Source organism: Phodopus roborovskii, unplaced genomic scaffold (assembly GCF_943737965.1).
Source record: "Phodopus roborovskii unplaced genomic scaffold, PHOROB, whole genome shotgun sequence".
In the NCBI taxonomy this organism is placed as follows: Eukaryota; Metazoa; Chordata; class Mammalia; order Rodentia; family Cricetidae; genus Phodopus; species Phodopus roborovskii.
The window spans coordinates 6,813,925-6,832,362 of NW_026126408.1; the positions used below are offsets into that span (position 1 = coordinate 6,813,925).

Here is an 18,438-nt window from a genome sequence, read left to right on the forward strand (position 1 = left end):
TTTTACAATTGCCATAGTTCTTTCCTTTATTCTACTGAACTGTGGCATAAAGGACAGAAGTTATAGTTACTGATTTCCTGAGCAAGAACGTAGTGCTTGCACACTTTGCACACCCAGAACTGATACTCAATGATTGGGCTTCCAGTAGCAATGCACGTTGGCAGTTTTCCTTCTCCACTGTAAAAACAAAAGAGAAAACAATTAAACTTTAAAATACATGATTAGTCTAACTTTCTAAATACTTTAAATACTGAAGAATAAATAACTTCAAAGACAAACTTAAAATACTTTCATCTCAAAATATTTTAAATAAAAACATCTTTAAATGAAAAAAATACAGCATTACTACTGTAAGGATTCAGGCATTATGCTGGCCTGCCTCTGTCACCTGCCAGAATGCACTCAGGCAGATTCCTGGTCAGCCCAGGTGCAAAGGACCCCCCTTTAAAAGAAAGACCCTGCCCAATTCCACTCTCTTTCCTGATCCCCTTTCCTGCTGTTCCTCTGGGGCAGGCAGGACTTTTCCTGTCTCCCTCTTCTCTTCTGTCGTGTGTGTGTGTGGGGGGGGGGGGGCGTGCGTGTCTGTATGTCTTTACCTCTGTTCTCTTTCCTTCCCCTCACCTTCCCCTTTCTAATAAAACTTCTCATTTAAGTTCTGCCTGGCATGTTTGTTGTGCCCCCACCATCACCCTCACGCATCATCTTAACAACTGGATAAATAAAATTGACTTTAATATTAACATAAACTCCTTCAAAATTCAGTGCTTTATTATATCCAAGCTTCTAATCAGGAAGTGGCATCTACTTACGATGTACCTACCCTTCAAGAAGGCTGTTCAACTCTGACTTCCTGTTGTCTTTTGGCGTGTGTTTGGTGAAGATTTCCAGAGCCAGGTCTTCATACTGCTGCTTTTGTTCTGCACTGAGCGTCTCCAACGATTCCAGTTTAATAAAAGCTTTGGAACAGGTACCAAAAGCTCTGCTTGCACAAGCACAGAGTGCTAGCAACGAATAGATCTCAACTGAGGGAATGATGTCTTCATAGTCTCTCAGATGAAGAGCTAGAAGAGATGGGGCAATTAGCATCGGCAAAGCAAAGTACAGTATGAACATGTGTGGGACCGGACCCATGCACGCTGTTCTACCTTAACCTACGTGAGCTTTAACATACGTAAAAAATAAGAAAACAAAATGCTGAGGGGTGGGCACACTTGCAGGAAGAAGCAAAGTACATAACCTCAGGTCCTAAGAGTGAAATGACTCCCAAGGCCATGCTTACTTCCAGACCCAACAGTTTTCATGTTGAAATGTGTAGCTTTTGTCCTATTTGATCCGATAATTTCTGTGGCATTCCAGACAAGGTGAATTAATACTACTTTAGCTGTAATTCTCTTTTTTGTTGTTGTTTGGTTGTTTTTGTTTGTTTGTTTGTCTTTGGTTTCTTGTGGTTGTATTTTTGGGTTTTTTTTTTTATTTGTTTGTTGTTTGGTTTTGTTGTTTGTTTGTTGGTTGGTTTTTTGGAGACAGGGTTTCTCTGTATTGCTTTGAAAGCTGTCCTGGAACTTGCTCTCTAGACCAGGCTGGCCTCAGACTCACAAGAGATCCACCTGCCTCTGCTTCTGCCTCTGAGTACTGGGATTAAAGGCATGTACCAACAATGCCCAGTTAGCTGTAATTCTCAAGAAGACCTATTTCTGCTCACCACGAAGAAACAATGCAGCATGAGGTTCTCTGTGTTCTTTGTCCTACTGAGAGAACAGGGCTCTTGAGTGTAAAGAGCTTCACTCTTTTTGACATTTCGACAGCTGTCACATCTTATCATAACCCTTCTACACTAGAGATAGATCTTCATTAAAATACAATGCAGCATAAGCATCAAATCTGTCATCAATTTCTATGGGTCTCCTCTCTAGATCCTCAAATTAAAAAAAAAAAAAAAAAGGCCTTCTGATAGTATAATTTAACAAAACAAATGTAACAATACCTCCATTGCGTCTTAGCTTTAGAGCCCACTGGTTGGTTCTTAGGTCAAACGTTGACAAGAAGTTGATGGAAAAATTTTATTTTAAAACATTCATTGAGTTATAATAAACAACACCCTCCAATTTCACCTTGGACACAGCAGTTTCACAGGCAATAGTTACCAGGTACATACTATTTCTTATCATTTTACACTGAAACACAAAAAGGTGAAATATATGGATCTCTCCCATCAATCAGTGAAGGACCTCAGAAGCTGCTTCTCTATTGGCTTAAGTCTAGAAGTGGCACAACTGTGCAAAATATTTAAGCTGCATAACTTCTGTCACGCTAATTGAAATTAAATAATTTGTTATAAGTAAGTTAATAAAATTATTTTCTTTATACAAATAACAGTCAACTGGAAAACTTTTCTACAGTCCTATTACTAATGACTAAAAATAGAGATAAACTCCAAAAGAGACATTTGCAGCATACCAGAAGTAAAACTAAAGCTCTTTAGAAAAAAAAAAAAAAACACAGAATCAGCAATGGTTTTTAAAAGTTGAAGTTTCTGAGGGCTGGAGAGATGGCTCAGTGGTTAAGAGCACTGGCTGCTCTTCCAGAGGACCCAGGTTCATCCACATGGTAGCTCACAATCATCTACAATGGGGATCTGATTTGAACTTCTGAAATGCAAGTCTTCATGCAGCTAGAACACTCATACCCCCCCCCAAAAAAAGGGAGGGGGGAAGAAAGAAAGAAAAGTTGAAGTTTCTGAATTAGAAAACTCATTATTAACATATTATTGATTCCAAGTTGGTAAATTAATGTAGTCGTAATTAAAAATCCAATGAGACTGCATTGAAAATCCCTCATCCTCAAAAAGAATATGAGTTATCTGGATGGGCAAATACAAAAGCAAGTGGGAGCTGGAGACATGGCCCAAGGGTTAAAGCCTTGAAGCTTTTTCCAGAGGCCCTGAGTCTGGTTCCCAGACCCAACCATCTTGAATGTTCATCACCACCTATAACTGCAGCTCCAGGGGGATCTGATGCTCTCCATTGGCCTCTGTTGGCTCCTGCACACAAGTGGCACATAATCACACAGATACAATAACAACAACAATAATAAATTATAGGTAAGAAGAGGGCAGGCTGTACTAGGGAGGAATTAAGAATATGTCTGCCTGAAGCATGGTGGTAGTCATGCAGCTAATTACAGCACTTGGTAGGCAGAAACAAGAGGACTGCAAATACTATCTCAACACACACACACACACAGCTAGAATGTACAATTTGTGAGGGGAAAAACACATATTTTTAAATTATTTATTTATTTTGGATTTTCGACACAAGGTTTCTCTGTATTGCTTTGGAACCTGCCCTAGGACTAGCTCTGTAGACCAGGCTGGCCTCAAACTCACAGAGATCCACCTGCCTCTGCCTCCCGAGTGCTGGGATTAACATATATTTATTTTTATTATGTGTGTGTGAGTGTAAACAGGTATGTGGGGGTGTATGCCTGAGAAGGCCAGAAGACTCAGTTGGATATCGTAGAGCTGGAGTTACAAAGCATTTATGAACTACCCAACATGGGTGCTGGCTGGGTGAGAACTCTGATCCTTGTGACAGAGTAGTAGGTGCTCCTAACTGCTGAGCCATCTCTCCAGCCCCATTTTTAAATAAATGGTTTTAAGATAAAGCATTGTTCTGCTGTGTTAAAAAGAACAAAGGAACAGACTGAGGAGCCTGTGGACACCACTATCAACTACCCCCTCCCAACCTCTCACAGCTGCTGCTTACAGAGGCCAAAGAACCCAGGCTCTCTAAGTAAACCTACCTCCCTTTTAGGAAATGATCACGTGATCAACTATGTGACCCTCTCTAGGAGGAAGACAGGCTCATCTCTGCTTACATACAATAAAACAGGATGAAAAGGCCAAGTGGTGGGGTAAATAGTGGCAGATGTTTGAACTGCAGTCGTGTATCAGTCAGTCATATGCTTTGGTTTATAGCAAAATCTCAAACTATACTCGTTGGAGTTAATAAATAGAAAAAAAAATCTAAGTCCTCAGATATTGTTAATCCAGAAGAAATATACATCATACTCTATGTAAATAATCTGTAAATGACAATACATAAAAACCATGGACTGTGATGCAGCTGCTAAAACTGTCATAGATCTAAGTTTAACAATGAGGGAAAGAATCCTAACATACTCCTGAGGAGGAAAGTTAAGCTCTAAAGTGGAAAAAAAATATCTCACAGAAAGTTCACTCAAATGATGCCTGTCATCAAGCCTGGAGACCTGAGTTGGAGCCTCTGTATCCACAAGGTGGAAGGAGAAAACCAACTCTCAAAGTTGTCCTCTGACCTCAACACATGGGCCATTGTCACACACAGCATGCACACACCAGAACAAAAAAGCCTAACTGAATAAATGTGATTTCTCCAACTAAAGAGAGAAAAAAAAGTTTACGCAAATGTTCACAATGGACTGTCATTATTTTGTCTTTGTGTACTGCTCTATTTTGGTTGAAATTGCTAACCAAGAGTCACTTTATATAAAAAGATAAATACTCTAGAAATGTGCATGACAGGAAAATACCTTTAAGCATAGTTAAGGCACACAAAAGCAGGCCTGTTTGAGTTTCCCATACGTTGTGAAAAGTGGTGAGAGTTCCTCCTGACACAAGCACAGTCTATCTAAAAGCCTGTGGGCTGCGCGGTTAAGTGTGTCTGGCTTTGAACAGAAGACATGAATACTACACATTTGTTGTTTATTACCTAAGGCATTTCATATTTCTCTGAACACTGTGCACTATGTTTTTTTTTTAAGTGGGAAAACTTCAAAAAGAGGAATTCACAAAATAAATTGCATATACATAATCTTGACACAAATAGCTAAAAGTATAGGGGAAAGAGTAAAATTAGTATGAAGACCAATAAAGAAGCTAGCTCTTCTATTCACTTTTAAGTTTCAGGTGTCCTCCACATGTTATGAGACATGCCCACCTGTCTTCAATGCGGTGTCAACATATCCCTCGTAAAGCTGCCGCTGGGCAAGAATGAAAAAGTGGTAGGCCTCAGCTCCTCTCCAAGCATTGTCTGTGAACCGACTAGTTGTAGAGAGAACTTCCTCTTCCAGCAAGCCAGCCAAAGCGGAAGTGGCCTGGGAGAAGAGCCAGTGCATGGAGTCAGCCCAAACACACACAGTCTCACCCCACATAATGCAACAGGTCTGAAACTAAGGCATCAGCACAGCTACATAAGAGATTCCATCATCTTTCCTGGCCTCCCAGATTTAAGTTCTCCATTGTAACCCACAACTTTCTACATTAAAATCAAACTTTAAAATAGACCTGATCAAACTTTAAGCCAATGTGAAATTTAACTGATGCAATGAGACTCATTTACAGAAAAAAATAGATTTACAAAAAAATACTAATAAAGTTTTTTTTTAATTCTCTGATTAAAAAACAACTTTAACATAAGTACTTAATGCATCCAGTTGTCTGCTATTTGAATTAGCTGACTGTTCTCCGTTACCTCTGAATTCTTCCCTTTAACTTTCCCACGCTGGGCGTTTTTCATCTGTTCATGATGCTGCTCGATGAGCAAGGCTGACAGTACATACAGCTTCTTCACACGCAAAGGCTTTGTCCTTTTCTTTGCCTCTTCATCTGCAATCTTTAAACATTTCCAAAATATTGGGGAAGATACTTCTTGGTGTATATTTGTACAAATAAAATCATTTCCAAAATTAACTGACATTTGATTCTCTAAAAGAGGAGGGAGAGTGGCAGCATGGAATATAAATGTAATTATGTCTTAGATTTTAAAAGCCATTGTCTCTTCCTCAGTCACTTGAACAGAAACTAACAATCTTAAAAATAACATCTATTAAATAACTAAATCAGAAAGGATTAAGTGGATAAGTGGTGTGTCCTTCAGAAGTTTAAGTTTATTTAAGTGATTTTGAGGAAATTTTTTCCTTTTATTAGGTCAAGCAAGAAAAGATGATAATGGAGTGTAAAAATTATGTATATTAATACTGTATTATGGATATTAAAGGAATACATTGTTTTAAAATGTATACATTTTACAACATGTATACTTTCTTATCAATAGGATTTAATTCCAGTTAAAAGAATTAGTTCTTGGCAATCCCAGGAAGTTCTGAAATTCTTGGTTAGCTTCTATACCAAATGCACAATTTGTTTATGAACTAACAAGTTTCCAGCATCCACAATTACCCTTATGAATAGACAGCAGCAATATACAGACTTGCAGTTAAAGGGGTTTCACTATGACAACAATGGTTTACAAAAGAAACAGAGAATGCTTTTTTTTTTTTTTTTTTTTTTTTTTAAGCTAATTGTTCTAGTTCCAATTCTGTTCTGGGTCTCTCAGGTGTACTGGTGGATAACTGCATAGAAGTCCACTTGAATGGCTATTCTAACTGCATAGAAGTCCACTGAGATTTATAGACTTTGGGGCTGTGTATTACCTTATACATCAGTTTAGCTGCATCAAAAAAATAGCCAGCTTTCCTATAGAGTTCAATGGCGTCCAGAGTCTTGTTCTTCTCCAGTAAATGGGATGCATACCTAGCTAACAGAGATCCAATTTCCTTCATGCTGTGACTTTTAGCCAACTCAACGGCTTTGTTCCACTAGGAAAAAAAATTAGACCATACAGTCACCCAAATATTGAAATTACTTCCATCCCACAATAAGCTCTGAAGTTTGTATAAATGCTAACAGTACTTTACACATTCTAAAAATCATTTAAAATCAGAGCAATCAAGTTATACATGCAAACATGTCAAAATGATTGAACCATCCCAGATGGATTTCTTGGGAAAATACACTTGAAAATAAAAGTGTTGAAATTTATAACAACATTAACCTTACAGTTCTCTTTTTGCACATATTATAAGCCAGAAAAAATCCATTTTTTAATTTATTGTAAAATAAATATACAGTTCCATTTAAGAGAATATCCTATTAGATTTAACATTACAAATTATGTCTATGGCAAGAGATCTCTATAAAAACACATCAGGAAAATGCTTACAGAAATATACTGGTAGCCAACCATTTCTGTAATAATTCTGCACTTTAATTTTAGTTAAATTTCAGGATTCTTTTAAATATCAAATACATGTTTTCTATAAAAGAGAAAGGAAATAGACTTGCCAACATAAATATTGATCAAGTAACTCAATTCTTTCCTTAAGCAACGAATGACCATTATTCTGGTCCTTTCCTGGAAACAAAACCCAACCCTAACAAAATGCAGAAAATTATGAAATTATTTCCAGGCAAACACTTGAAAGCACAGGTCTGTTCTGTGTCCCTGGTTGGCTAGGTTGTGAGCAGGTCACCCCTTGTGGTGGCACAAGAGGTTAAGTACAAATGCCCACGAATTACACTTCTTTCCCCAAACCCACGCCTGCCTTCCATCTTACACCAGAGACCATTTCAGTGATTCTCACCCCTGAAAGGACAAGCTCCTGAACAGCAGCTTACTTGGTTGAGGTGTACGCAGGTGTCCACCGCTGCCTTTGGTTGGTTACACTTCAAGAATGCACTCACAGCTTGTTCACACATTCCAACTCTCACAAACATCTGTGCTATTTCCTGTAAGCACCAAACACTATTGTATTACCAGATTTCACAGACCTGGTAAATCACTTCGATTTTAATTTACCAAAACCCCACGGGGATACATGAACAAGAAGCTGGTGGGAATACCTGGATACTACATCAGTGGTAGTGATGTGTAACCTTTCAGACTGGGGCAGAGGTTACAGGTCAGGATGGGTACCCTAGTGACAACTTCCACAGAACTAGCGCTTCACTGCCTCACGTCTGTGACACTGCCTTGCTTTCTTTTAGATAAGCAGCCTGAGGCCAGGAACACTGTCGTAAGTTCAAGACCAGCCTGAACTATACAGTGAAACAGTCTCAGAAAAGAAAGAAAAAAGGAAAACTGAAAGTATACATCCTACTGGGTAGTGGTAAAAAAAAAGATTGCATGGTGGTGCAATCCCAGCTCTCAGAGGTTAGAGGCAACAGCATCAAAAATCACCCTGGCCACATAGTAAGTTCAAGGCATCCTGGGATACATGAGACACATCAAATCTAATCTAAGGAGTGTCTCATGCCACTTCTGGGTCCACGTCTCTAACTGCAGTTACATATGAGGTTGAGGATCATATGAGGATCAGTTGGGTCCATGAGCTGATTGATGCCCTAGACAACAAAGCAAAATTCCTCTCGATAGATAGATAGATAGATAGATAGATAGATAGATAGATAGATAGACAGACAGACAGCAGACAGACAGACAGACAGACACAAATGCAGGCTGGGGTGGAAGACAGTTTAATGGCCAAGTGTCAAGTTTGAATCCTAGCAAAAAGGAAAAATACAAAATGCCCCCTTCATCAGTTTTACAAGCCAAACCCAAAACAGCTTCCTCAGAAGGTGGTGGGAGGCTGAGGCATCTGCCACCGCTAAAAACCTTACTGCCATCTTTTTGTTTCTTTCATGAAGAGTTTTTCTCACCCCAGCCATCACTTCAAAAGTACTTTGGGGGAGGGGTGCTAGGAAGATGGCTCTGTAATTAAGAGCACTGGTTGCTCTCCCAGCTGATCCACATTTTGATTTTCAGGACCCACCTGGAGGCTCACAACCATCTTTAACTCCAGTCCAGGGGATCTACTCTCTTCCGGCCTCAGAGAGCACCATGTGCATGTGGTACAGACATCACATGCAGGCAAAACATTCACACATGCTGGGTGTTGGTGGCACCCGCCTTTAATTCCAGTACTCAGGAGGCAGAGACAGGCGGATCTCTGTGAGTTCAAGGCCAGCCTGGTCTACAAAGGAAGTTCCAGGACAGCTTCCAAAGCAATACAGAGTAAACCGTCTTGAAAAAAAAAACCCACACATGTAAGAAAAAATAATTTTAGATATATAAATACATACTTTGAATCCAACTGTATTTTTTTAAAAGAATGCCTTGATATTTCTTATAAATACATTCTAATTTTTCAAACATTTAAAAAGCACAAAAAATAGAGTTGTTTAAAATTCTGTGACCTACAAGAAACCTGTCTCTCAATACTCTAGCATTATTTCCCAGCCTCTGTGTCCCCTGAACATGTGTACTGTGTGGATGCTGTGACCATTCAGTCAGTGCATGTCATAGTGAACATTTCCCACTTAAGCCTGTGCACTTCACATGTCATGATATCACATGTCATGATAGCCCCTGACCTCAGAGCATGGCTTCACTGAATTCATTACTGGGCCAGTTACAAGTGCTGAGGACTTGGTAATTTATTCTTCTGGCTCCTATATGGTGATCTTTTTTTCTGCTTCACCAGAGATGACATAATTTCTACTGTTCTCCATACCTGGGGTTCTAAGATATTTCAGTTTCTCAACTACTTAAGAAAACACATAGGGTTGTAAGTAAAGGCAAATAGAACCATCATGATGGGGGAACCAGCTGCCCTTCAAAAGAAACCTGAACTGCTAGGACTCTATACTTGTCTATTAATTAGCACACAGATTTTAGAATGTAACTCCACAACCTATATGTGTATGACCCTGTGGATGAGGGTGGCTAACTCTACAGATACTGGGTTATACACTAAATAAATAAAATACAGACATTAATAGCATCCAACAATCAACTCCAAAGTCTACAAGTAATTATATGAAGAATCCAACACCAAAAAACTAAAAATTGGAATACCTACCGGAAGCAACTTGTGGTTTTCTGGAAGTGAATTGGCAAGATTCTCTAAGCCCTCATAATCTTCTAGCATATAATAGCATTCGGCTAGGCGCTCCTGATTCCTGCCTTTTACATAATATTGTACAGCATTCAGCCTGTGGATGAAAAGGAAACATTTGTGTGAATCTCCAGAAAACAAGAATTTTCCCCACAATACTTTCTCCTTGGGATTACTAGTGTCTGTATTAGGTCATCATCTTCAGCTACACAATACTTTAAAGCATACATTTCTTAAGATCTAAAGACAAAGCAGTATATTCTGCTTGTGATATCCTTTGAAAGCTCCTACGCTGTTCTAACTTACAACATCATAGAAGTACCTGCATCTCTGACACAAAGAAGCATGTTGACCCCAATGAAAACTTAAGAATAAAGAAATGTGCTCTGAAGATAATCTATAACAAAACAAGCAAATATACTTTTTCAAAACTATGTACACAAACAAATCAGGTATAATAGCCTAGGTTGTGATCTCAGAACAGTGGGATGATCTCTGAGGCTAGGTACAGCATTCCTGTGTACAGATGGCAAAATTATACCGTGCTCATCTCAGCCCAAGGATGGCTTGCTCTCCATTGTGCATCCGGAGGGCAACTGCATCACAGAGCCATTTGAATCTCAGGCTTAGGAAAAGGGCCTTCACTCAGATGCACTACTCCTGGGGAGCTCCTCTGGGTAACAGATTAATCCTAAGCATGAAAGAATGTATCGGGCACTTCAGGTAGCTCACACACCACTTTTGTCGATCGGCAAAGTAATCTCCAATGGCATTATGGGCTTGTTCGAGAAGACTGTCATCTGCATCCCCAGAGCCAGTTTTCAGGAGCTGCAGTACTCTGAACCAATCCCCCAGTTTCAGCCTCAGACCAATAGCGAGATCTCTACAAAAAAAAAAAAAAGAATTCACTCATTCATTCATTCACTCATCCATTCATTAATCCACGCTACAAAGTTTGTCAGTTGCCTGCTCTGTGCTAGACATGTTTTTGAGAACAACCTGGCCAGAGGCCACTGGCAGAGAGCAGAAGCCATGGTTTGAAGGCATATACTCTCAAAAACCTCATGTTGAAACTTAATCCCAATTGTGGTAGCATCAAGCCAGTGTATGTTTCAGGAAGGGTATCTCTCTCTTTCTCTCTCTCTCTCTCTCTCTCTCTCTCTCTCTCTCCCTGTGAGTGTGTGTGTGTGTGTGTGTGTGTGTGTGTGTGTGTGTATGTGTGTGTGTGTGTGATAAAAGCCTTCATAAAACCAGCTGACATCCTCCTTTGCCCTTCTGATTTTCACCACATGAAAATTCAAGGCACCATCCTGGAAGCACAGACTGGTTCCTACCAGACATCACATATGCTAGACCCTAGCCTTGGACTCCCCAGCTTCCAGAACTGTGAGAAACAACTGTCTGTCCTTTCCAAATTACCCAGTCTGAGGTACTTTTGTCACAGCAATATACACAGAAGAGACACCAGAGTAAAAAACTGTTTCTAGTCTTCTTTTTCTAGATTTCTAACTTACCAAGCAAACTAATTATGTAAATAATAATTGCATCTTTTCATTGATTTCTTAGACACAATCAGGCATATAGTATAAATGCTTGGTTTTATATTTGTTCAAAGGGTTAAGAGGTATTAGGGATCTCCTGGGAGTATAAATACCAATTAGTAAAAATTAGATTACACGCTCACTACTGAAATGAAGTTCATACATTCTATAAAGGAAAACTAAATATAAGCCATAAGGCAATCTCCTTTTTGATTTTTATTTTATGATTCCTGAGAGAAGAAAATTAAATGGCCTAAACCACCAAAACCCAAATAATAAAAGTCTCCAGTCTTGCTGGGTGTTGGTGGCACATGCCTTTAATCCCAGCACTCAGGAGGCAAAAGTAGGCAAATCTCTGTGAGTTCAAGGCCAGCCTGGCCTACAGAGTGAGTTCCAGGACAGGCTCCAAAGCTACACAGAGAAACTCTGTCTCAAAATACAACAACAACAAAGTCTCCAGTCTCTAAAGACCTATCCACTTTAGTAAAGGAACAACATCTCCATAGTCATGAACACATACTTAAACAGAAAAAGGGACCGAGAAATGGCTCAGAGAGTAAAAAACATGTAGCACACACAACATGAAGACCTGAATTCAGATCCTTAGCCTCTGCACGAAAGTCTGACATGGCCATTGCCTCTGTGACCCCAGCACTGAGCACACAGAGACAGCCCCTGGGGACTTGCTGGCCAACTTATGTAGCCAAAATGTCAGGCTCCAGGTTCTGTGAGATACCCCATCTCAATGAGGTGGAAAATGGAAGTGGAAGACATTCAACATTCACCTCCACAAAAGCACACATGTGCAAACATATGCACACTGCACACCACACACACACACACACACACACAAATAAAAATAAAAAATTAATGCAGGAAAATTATAAAATATAAATTAATGAGGCATGTGAAATGCCCAGTTGTATTCCAAAATGAAAATTATTTTCTAAAAGAATAGGTACAAATATATTTAGTCTACTTTATATTCTCTGTTTGTAAAACACTTTGGACTGAAAACTCCTTGGGGATGGCTGCCTTCATTAATTTACCTTCTGTCCATATCCAGATACATTCTTTCAGCCTCTTCAAACCTGCCAAAGTAGGCAATAATCTCAGCCTGCTTCATTGACTCACTCTGCAGATTGCCCAGGCGCTTCACAAACTTGATGCCTTGGTAATCCTTGCAGCGCACGAACGCTTGCTGTGCAGTGTACAAGTCCAACTTCTGCAGGGCGGCCTCAGCCAATAGGCGCCTTGGTTTTAAAAAGAAACAGAAAACCTACTGCATATGACTAATAAGCAAGTCTTGTATCAGAATTCAATTGAGTGAAGCATGGTTTAAAACAAAATCTGGTGTGCTCTGGTAAAAATGATTGTTAGCACATGCAAACATGTTTCATATATCATGATAAAAGAGAAGAACAGAAATGATTCCAGTTCCCATCAGGAGGCTAGTGTGAGAACACAGGGTGACAGAATTGGGACTTTAAAAGCATACTGACTTCGGGGAGTATTGAGATTTTTTTTTAAATACCAAAGTCGGGGGTGTGGATTGTCTTCTATGAATTGAGATGCATCTTCAATTCCAACCTTCTCAATTAATGCTCGACTATCTCGCAGGGACCGGATCTCAAAGTTCATTATATAGTCCTTGCTAGGGTGTTCTGGATTCTGCAAGTGAAGATGAAAGAAAGGAATTCAAAAGGATACCTGCAAAGTTCATTTCTTCCCTACAATTAAATAATAATAATAATAATAAAATAAACTAGTATCACATTGTGAGCAAAACAAAAGACAAACAGGTCCCCATGCTTGGATCTTAAGAGTTATTTGGAAAACGGACAAATGGAGTTCACTATGGGCAATCAGGCTTCCTACACAGAGGTGCACACAATGGCAGAAAGGGACCCCAGCTTTCTCTCAGCTCCATTTCCCCCAGGGACAATTCTGTTGTTAGTTACCTTTAGAATCTCATCCAAGAGAACAGATTTAATTTCCAAATCTTCAAAGTTGCAAATATATCCAGAGGTCTGAATGGGTTCCTTTAAAGACAAAAGTGAGTGTTACATTCTCATCATACACAACACTCCCCGAGGAATCCTAATTTTAAACTGTACTGTCAAAACTTTCAATTAAGGAAAAAAAATAGTGTCAGTAATGCCATATGCCCATCACCTAAACAGTTAACATTCTGCTGTATACAGGCCACAGAATTCCTGGCTAGTACCGTATTTCACCTTTATACTTCTATACATTTCTCTACAGAATAGGATGCTTACTTACCTGACTACGTTATGAATTGAACTCCTGGTAAATATGATAAACATTGTATTTGGATCTAATTAAGTACATCTTCCATACAAATCCTACAAAGACCCTGCCCTCTTTGTACCTGATATACTTCCTACATAAGATTGTATGTGCCAACATGTAAATATATGTATGTTACATGTATATCTCTTATCTTATAGATAGTTATAGGAGAAAAAGTGTAGGATATACATATTATAAGGTAAAGTGTCTGCCCTACATCCTTAGCAGAAAACAATAAATATAATATTACATAAGACAAAATAAATTGCTAACCTACTTACTACCTCCAAGAATACTATGGAAGAAACAAGATAATAGTTTCTAGCAATGGAAATCATCAAAATTACATTTTTTGAAATATATGTATATATACATAATTATATTTTTATCTATTGCACAATTATGATTTCTAAAAGATACCAAAATGGTAAAAACAAAAGGCAAAAATTCATAGTTTGGGTTCAATATGCCTAAGATCGAGGCTCATATACTCAGTAGATGTACCGAATAGGGTTTCAAATATCTTCTCTTTGAATAAGCACAAGTTGTTAGTTAAAAAATCAAATCATATGAGAAAAGTTTATAAAACCTTTAAATTGTCTTTAAATAGGAGATTTGTTACATATGGTAGGTAATATGTTTTCATGAGTAAAGAGCTTACCTAACAGGGCCAGGCATGGCAGTGTGTACCTGTAATCCCAGCACATAGGAGGTAAACTAGAGGGTTACAGAGCAAGAGGCAGGCCTTTGTTATTCAAGACGACCCTGTCTCAGGAAACACTACCACATCCATGCACACACACAATCACAACAGAACTTAATTTAAAAAGAATATGTAGTGAGACATTTCTCATAGGGTCTTTCTATGTTTTGATTATTTTGATACTATCATATAGGCCAAATATACCTGTATAAGCCTGATTATCACTAGAAATAATTTTAACTAGATACTACAACAAAGCAAATGGTTAGAAGGTGAAGTCATCAAAGGTAATCTATGGATTAAAAAATATAGTACCACCTTGGAAAAATAAAGTATAAAAATGTAAAGCATTTTTGTAATTTTTCACTGCGGGCTACCTTAAGAAGTCAGTTCTGTTTATCTGTGTAAAAGAACAGATAATGAGGTAGAAAGACATAATTGAGATTATAAAATTATTGCTTTGATAAATTCTTTAAATGCAGAGAAAGGGAGAATCGGAAAGATGAAGGGCAGAAGCAAAGAGTTTTCACAATAGTTTATAAATGTTGGCATAGAAGTAATTGCAAAAGTTGGGGGCAATTAATCTCCATAAAACTCAACTTCTGCTTGTATTATGCTCTGCTTTCCTTTCTGTTGCTATAATAAACACCGTGATCAAAAGCAACTTAGAAAGAAAGATTACACTTCTAGGCCACAGTCCACCACTAAGGAAAGCCAGGGCAGGAACTCAACAGGAGCTGGAAGCAGAAACCGCGGTGGAACACCGCTTGCGGATCCCTTGCAGCAACGTTCTTATACATCCCTGAATCCACTATCGGGGAATAGTGCCAACCAGAGTGGGCTGGGCCCTTCTCTGTCAACTAACAATTAAGATATTCCTCCACAGATGGAGTCATACTCGGGGCGATGTGATCTAGACATCCCCTCAACTGAGACTCTCATCTGGGGTTAGCTTTAGGCTGTGTCAGGGTGACAGATAAAGCTAACTGGGCCAAATTATATCAACCAATTTTATTTTCCAAAATACACTAGCAATTTACCCACATCACAACTGAGCGCAGTGTGTCACACAAACGAGCTGCAAAGCAGGGCACACTCATGTAGGCAGTAAGCGAGGTATATTTTTTTAGTCAAACAGGCATCCAAGCTTTGGTATGCATTACTGTATCTAGAAACCCTGGGGCCTCGCTCAGCACAGACAGAAGCCTCATAGCATGTGTAACACAACAGGCTTCCTGACTTACTCAGCTATTCAATCTTAGTACACTTCCACACAGTGATGACTGAACAAACCTATTTAACTAGACTGAGTAATTACACTATCAGATTTAACCTACATCTCACAAATTAGTCAAGAGGCTGAAGGGGTGATAGATAACACAAGCATCAGGCAACTATGGAGTGGCAAGGCTGGCTCCTCCCTCCCTCAAAACATGTAGGAGAATCCAGAACACAGAAGTTAGCTGGAGTGACTCCGTCCTAGAGAAGCCTGTACCCACACTCTCTGGGATGTCTTCCTTTTTACGTACCTCTCTTGCTCTCTTAACTCATGCTTAAATTCTATTTTGAAAATGTTTTATTATGTTTTATAAACCACTAGCAGATGTGGTTTATAAATAGAAAAGACCAGAAAATGAACAGCAGGAAAGTGACCACAATGCATGTGAAGGTAGCTGTGTACAGAAAGTGTATGGATTACTGGATGGCCTGAAGAGAGCAAAAGAAACATAAGGTAAGTATAAACTAGTTACATAAGTACAAGAAAATATTTAGATTACTTCTAGAAATTATGGCAAATAAATCTGGTGATTTTCTTTACTTTTCTTTGAATTTTGATAAGAGGGAGAGAAAACAAGATTATTGAATGGCCATGATTCCATGTTGATGGGCTCGGTTTTGGTTTCAGGCAGGGTCTCACTACTTGGTCCAAGTTGGCTTGGAACTTCCTAGACAGCCCAGGTTGGTCACAAACATTATGGTTCTCCTCCCTCAACCTCTCAGGTACTGAGATCACACACATATGCCTCCATGTTCAGCTAGGAGTACCTAGGAAGTGCCTTTTAGAGAAAGTAAAGATATTTCAGAGATATTATTCCCACTATGAAACAAATATTTTTAAATGCCGCAGAAATGTCTACATTTATTTTCACCAACTTATACAGTAATGTCAATAAATTTCTCATGTCCAGGTTTAGAATTGGCTCATTCTCTATGGCTTGTTAGCATTCATTTCTTGCTTGTACCTCAGGATCCAAGTTTCTGAAGACATACATTCTGGTCTTCTCCATCATTGCAAACAAGTCAGGATTATCCTTGGCCCATTTCATATCCCAGACATCTTTTCGCTCCAGTTTTAACAATTCGCCGACTACTTGCTGCCCTGTACTGTCTGTCACCCGAGTATCCAAGTCAAAGAAAGTCAAGACTCCAGCGATGTCGACGATAGCAAGACGACTAGGAGTCATCGATTGGGAACAGAAAAATTGTAAAATACTATCAGTGGTCATGAAGTCAAATTGCTTACTACTGTTCTTCAAGACCCCTTTATCAGAAACCTGGAGCATGGTAGAACTGACTTTAAAACTTTATAAAACAAATTTAACAGAAAATAGAAACTATTCTTCATGTTGCTACCTTGTAAGGAAAACATATCCAAAACCAGCTAGTATCAAAACATGAAATAGTACGTGTTAAGCTGCAAGAATTAAAAAAAAAAAAAAAAAAAAAAAAAAAAAAAGAGTACCAGGATTCCCATTTAAATAAAATACAGTAAAATAAAACTATACTCAATAAGTTCATAATAAAGGTACCTGTCAGCACATTTATTGCATAAACCCAACCATCCCAACATAAGCCACACCCCAGAGGAGGAGCCTCAGGCCACACACCCTAAAGGAGCAGCCTTGAGCTTACCTAGAGTTGCAGTTCAAAGATAACTGGCAGGCTCGGCAATCCAGCGAATATTTTTGAATCAAAGCAACGTTAGGAAAGCTATACCTCTGGATGATGCCAGACTCACGCCCCTAAGAAAATAGCTTTTGGTTACCACAGCATATTTACCATAAGAGCTTCAAGGTGTCCATAGTTTTAAAACCAAAGTGACACTGTCCTAGCAAGTTCCCAGTTCTGCTACTAAGTGCATGTTTATCACCTAATGTAAGTCCTTTAATGGCAGCTTTGGTGGTCTAATTTTTCCTCACAGGATAATCATGAAAGAAGTCAGGACCAGAGATCATTAGTAATACACAAATTCTTATCTGACAAGAAAGAAACATCTAAGGCTGCTTGTACTCTTTCAGGAGCAAATTAAAGACTAACAAGTATCCATTCAATTAAATTCTACATATATGAAATGGAAAGTCCTGGTGTGAGATGGCCCTCCATGCCACAGACTTTACACTATTATCACTGACTTTCAACAAGAGGGAATATAACCTAAAAGCAATAATTCCTTGAGTATTACTTAAAAACTGACACAGACATGAATTTCCTGAACAGGCGTGACAGTGTGCACATGGTCAGCAAATGCAGCAGGCCTGGGGGGGGGGGTGACTATGTGACTATGACTGGCTTTTAAACTCTCCTGCACCTGGGCCATGTGGGGCCATGGGCAAGAGAAGAGGGTCTACATAGCTCATCTTTACCTCCTGCCTTTTAGCCAGAGAGCAAGGCTTCCTCAGCATGATTCTCAAAAGCAGGGCCTAACAGAAAGGTGGGAAAGCCATAGGACACAAGGTTCTTTACAGCTTTCCCCACACAATGAGCTGACTGCCAGAGAACTGAACCAGAAACAGTTAAGCCTCTGCTGATGCAACTCAAATACACTGCTGTACCACACAATTACTTCAGAAGTGAATATTTTCTAATGTCTGAGCTCAAGGAAAAACATTATGCCATTGCTCCTATTTTTAAAATTTAGTAAAGTATTGCCAGGAATGCTTCCACTTTGCTGGCTGGAAAACACACTTCATTCTAAGTTTTATGAAGATGGTTCAGCTAGAACCAGTATAAAAATCCTGAGCTATATACAGGAAATCAATCCTACATCCACCGCTCTCCATACAGTCTCTTTTGCACCTACCGACTCTTCGTGGGCATTCAACCCAG

General features: G+C 39.1%; 1 protein-coding gene across 2 annotated transcripts in view; it reads right to left on the bottom strand.

Annotated features, from left to right (window-relative positions):
- The window catches only part of Wdr35 (WD repeat domain 35), a 49,459-nt gene continuing 31,021 nt past the window's right edge, over positions 1-18,438 (bottom strand). For both annotated transcript variants that reach the window (XM_051181665.1, XM_051181664.1), the window contains 13 exons: positions 17,245-17,354; positions 16,575-16,785; positions 13,277-13,357; positions 12,850-12,986; positions 12,365-12,568; positions 10,511-10,657; positions 9,739-9,871; positions 7,496-7,606; positions 6,472-6,636; positions 5,511-5,651; positions 4,977-5,133; positions 821-1,061; positions 1-177 (listed from right to left, as the gene is read on the bottom strand). In XM_051181665.1, coding sequence (XP_051037622.1) covers positions 27-177; positions 821-1,061; positions 4,977-5,133; positions 5,511-5,651; positions 6,472-6,636; positions 7,496-7,606; positions 9,739-9,871; positions 10,511-10,657; positions 12,365-12,568; positions 12,850-12,986; positions 13,277-13,357; positions 16,575-16,785; positions 17,245-17,354 — 1,989 coding nt within the window. In that variant the 3' untranslated portion in view covers positions 1-26. The remainder of the gene's footprint in view (positions 178-820; positions 1,062-4,976; positions 5,134-5,510; positions 5,652-6,471; positions 6,637-7,495; positions 7,607-9,738; positions 9,872-10,510; positions 10,658-12,364; positions 12,569-12,849; positions 12,987-13,276; positions 13,358-16,574; positions 16,786-17,244; positions 17,355-18,438) is intronic.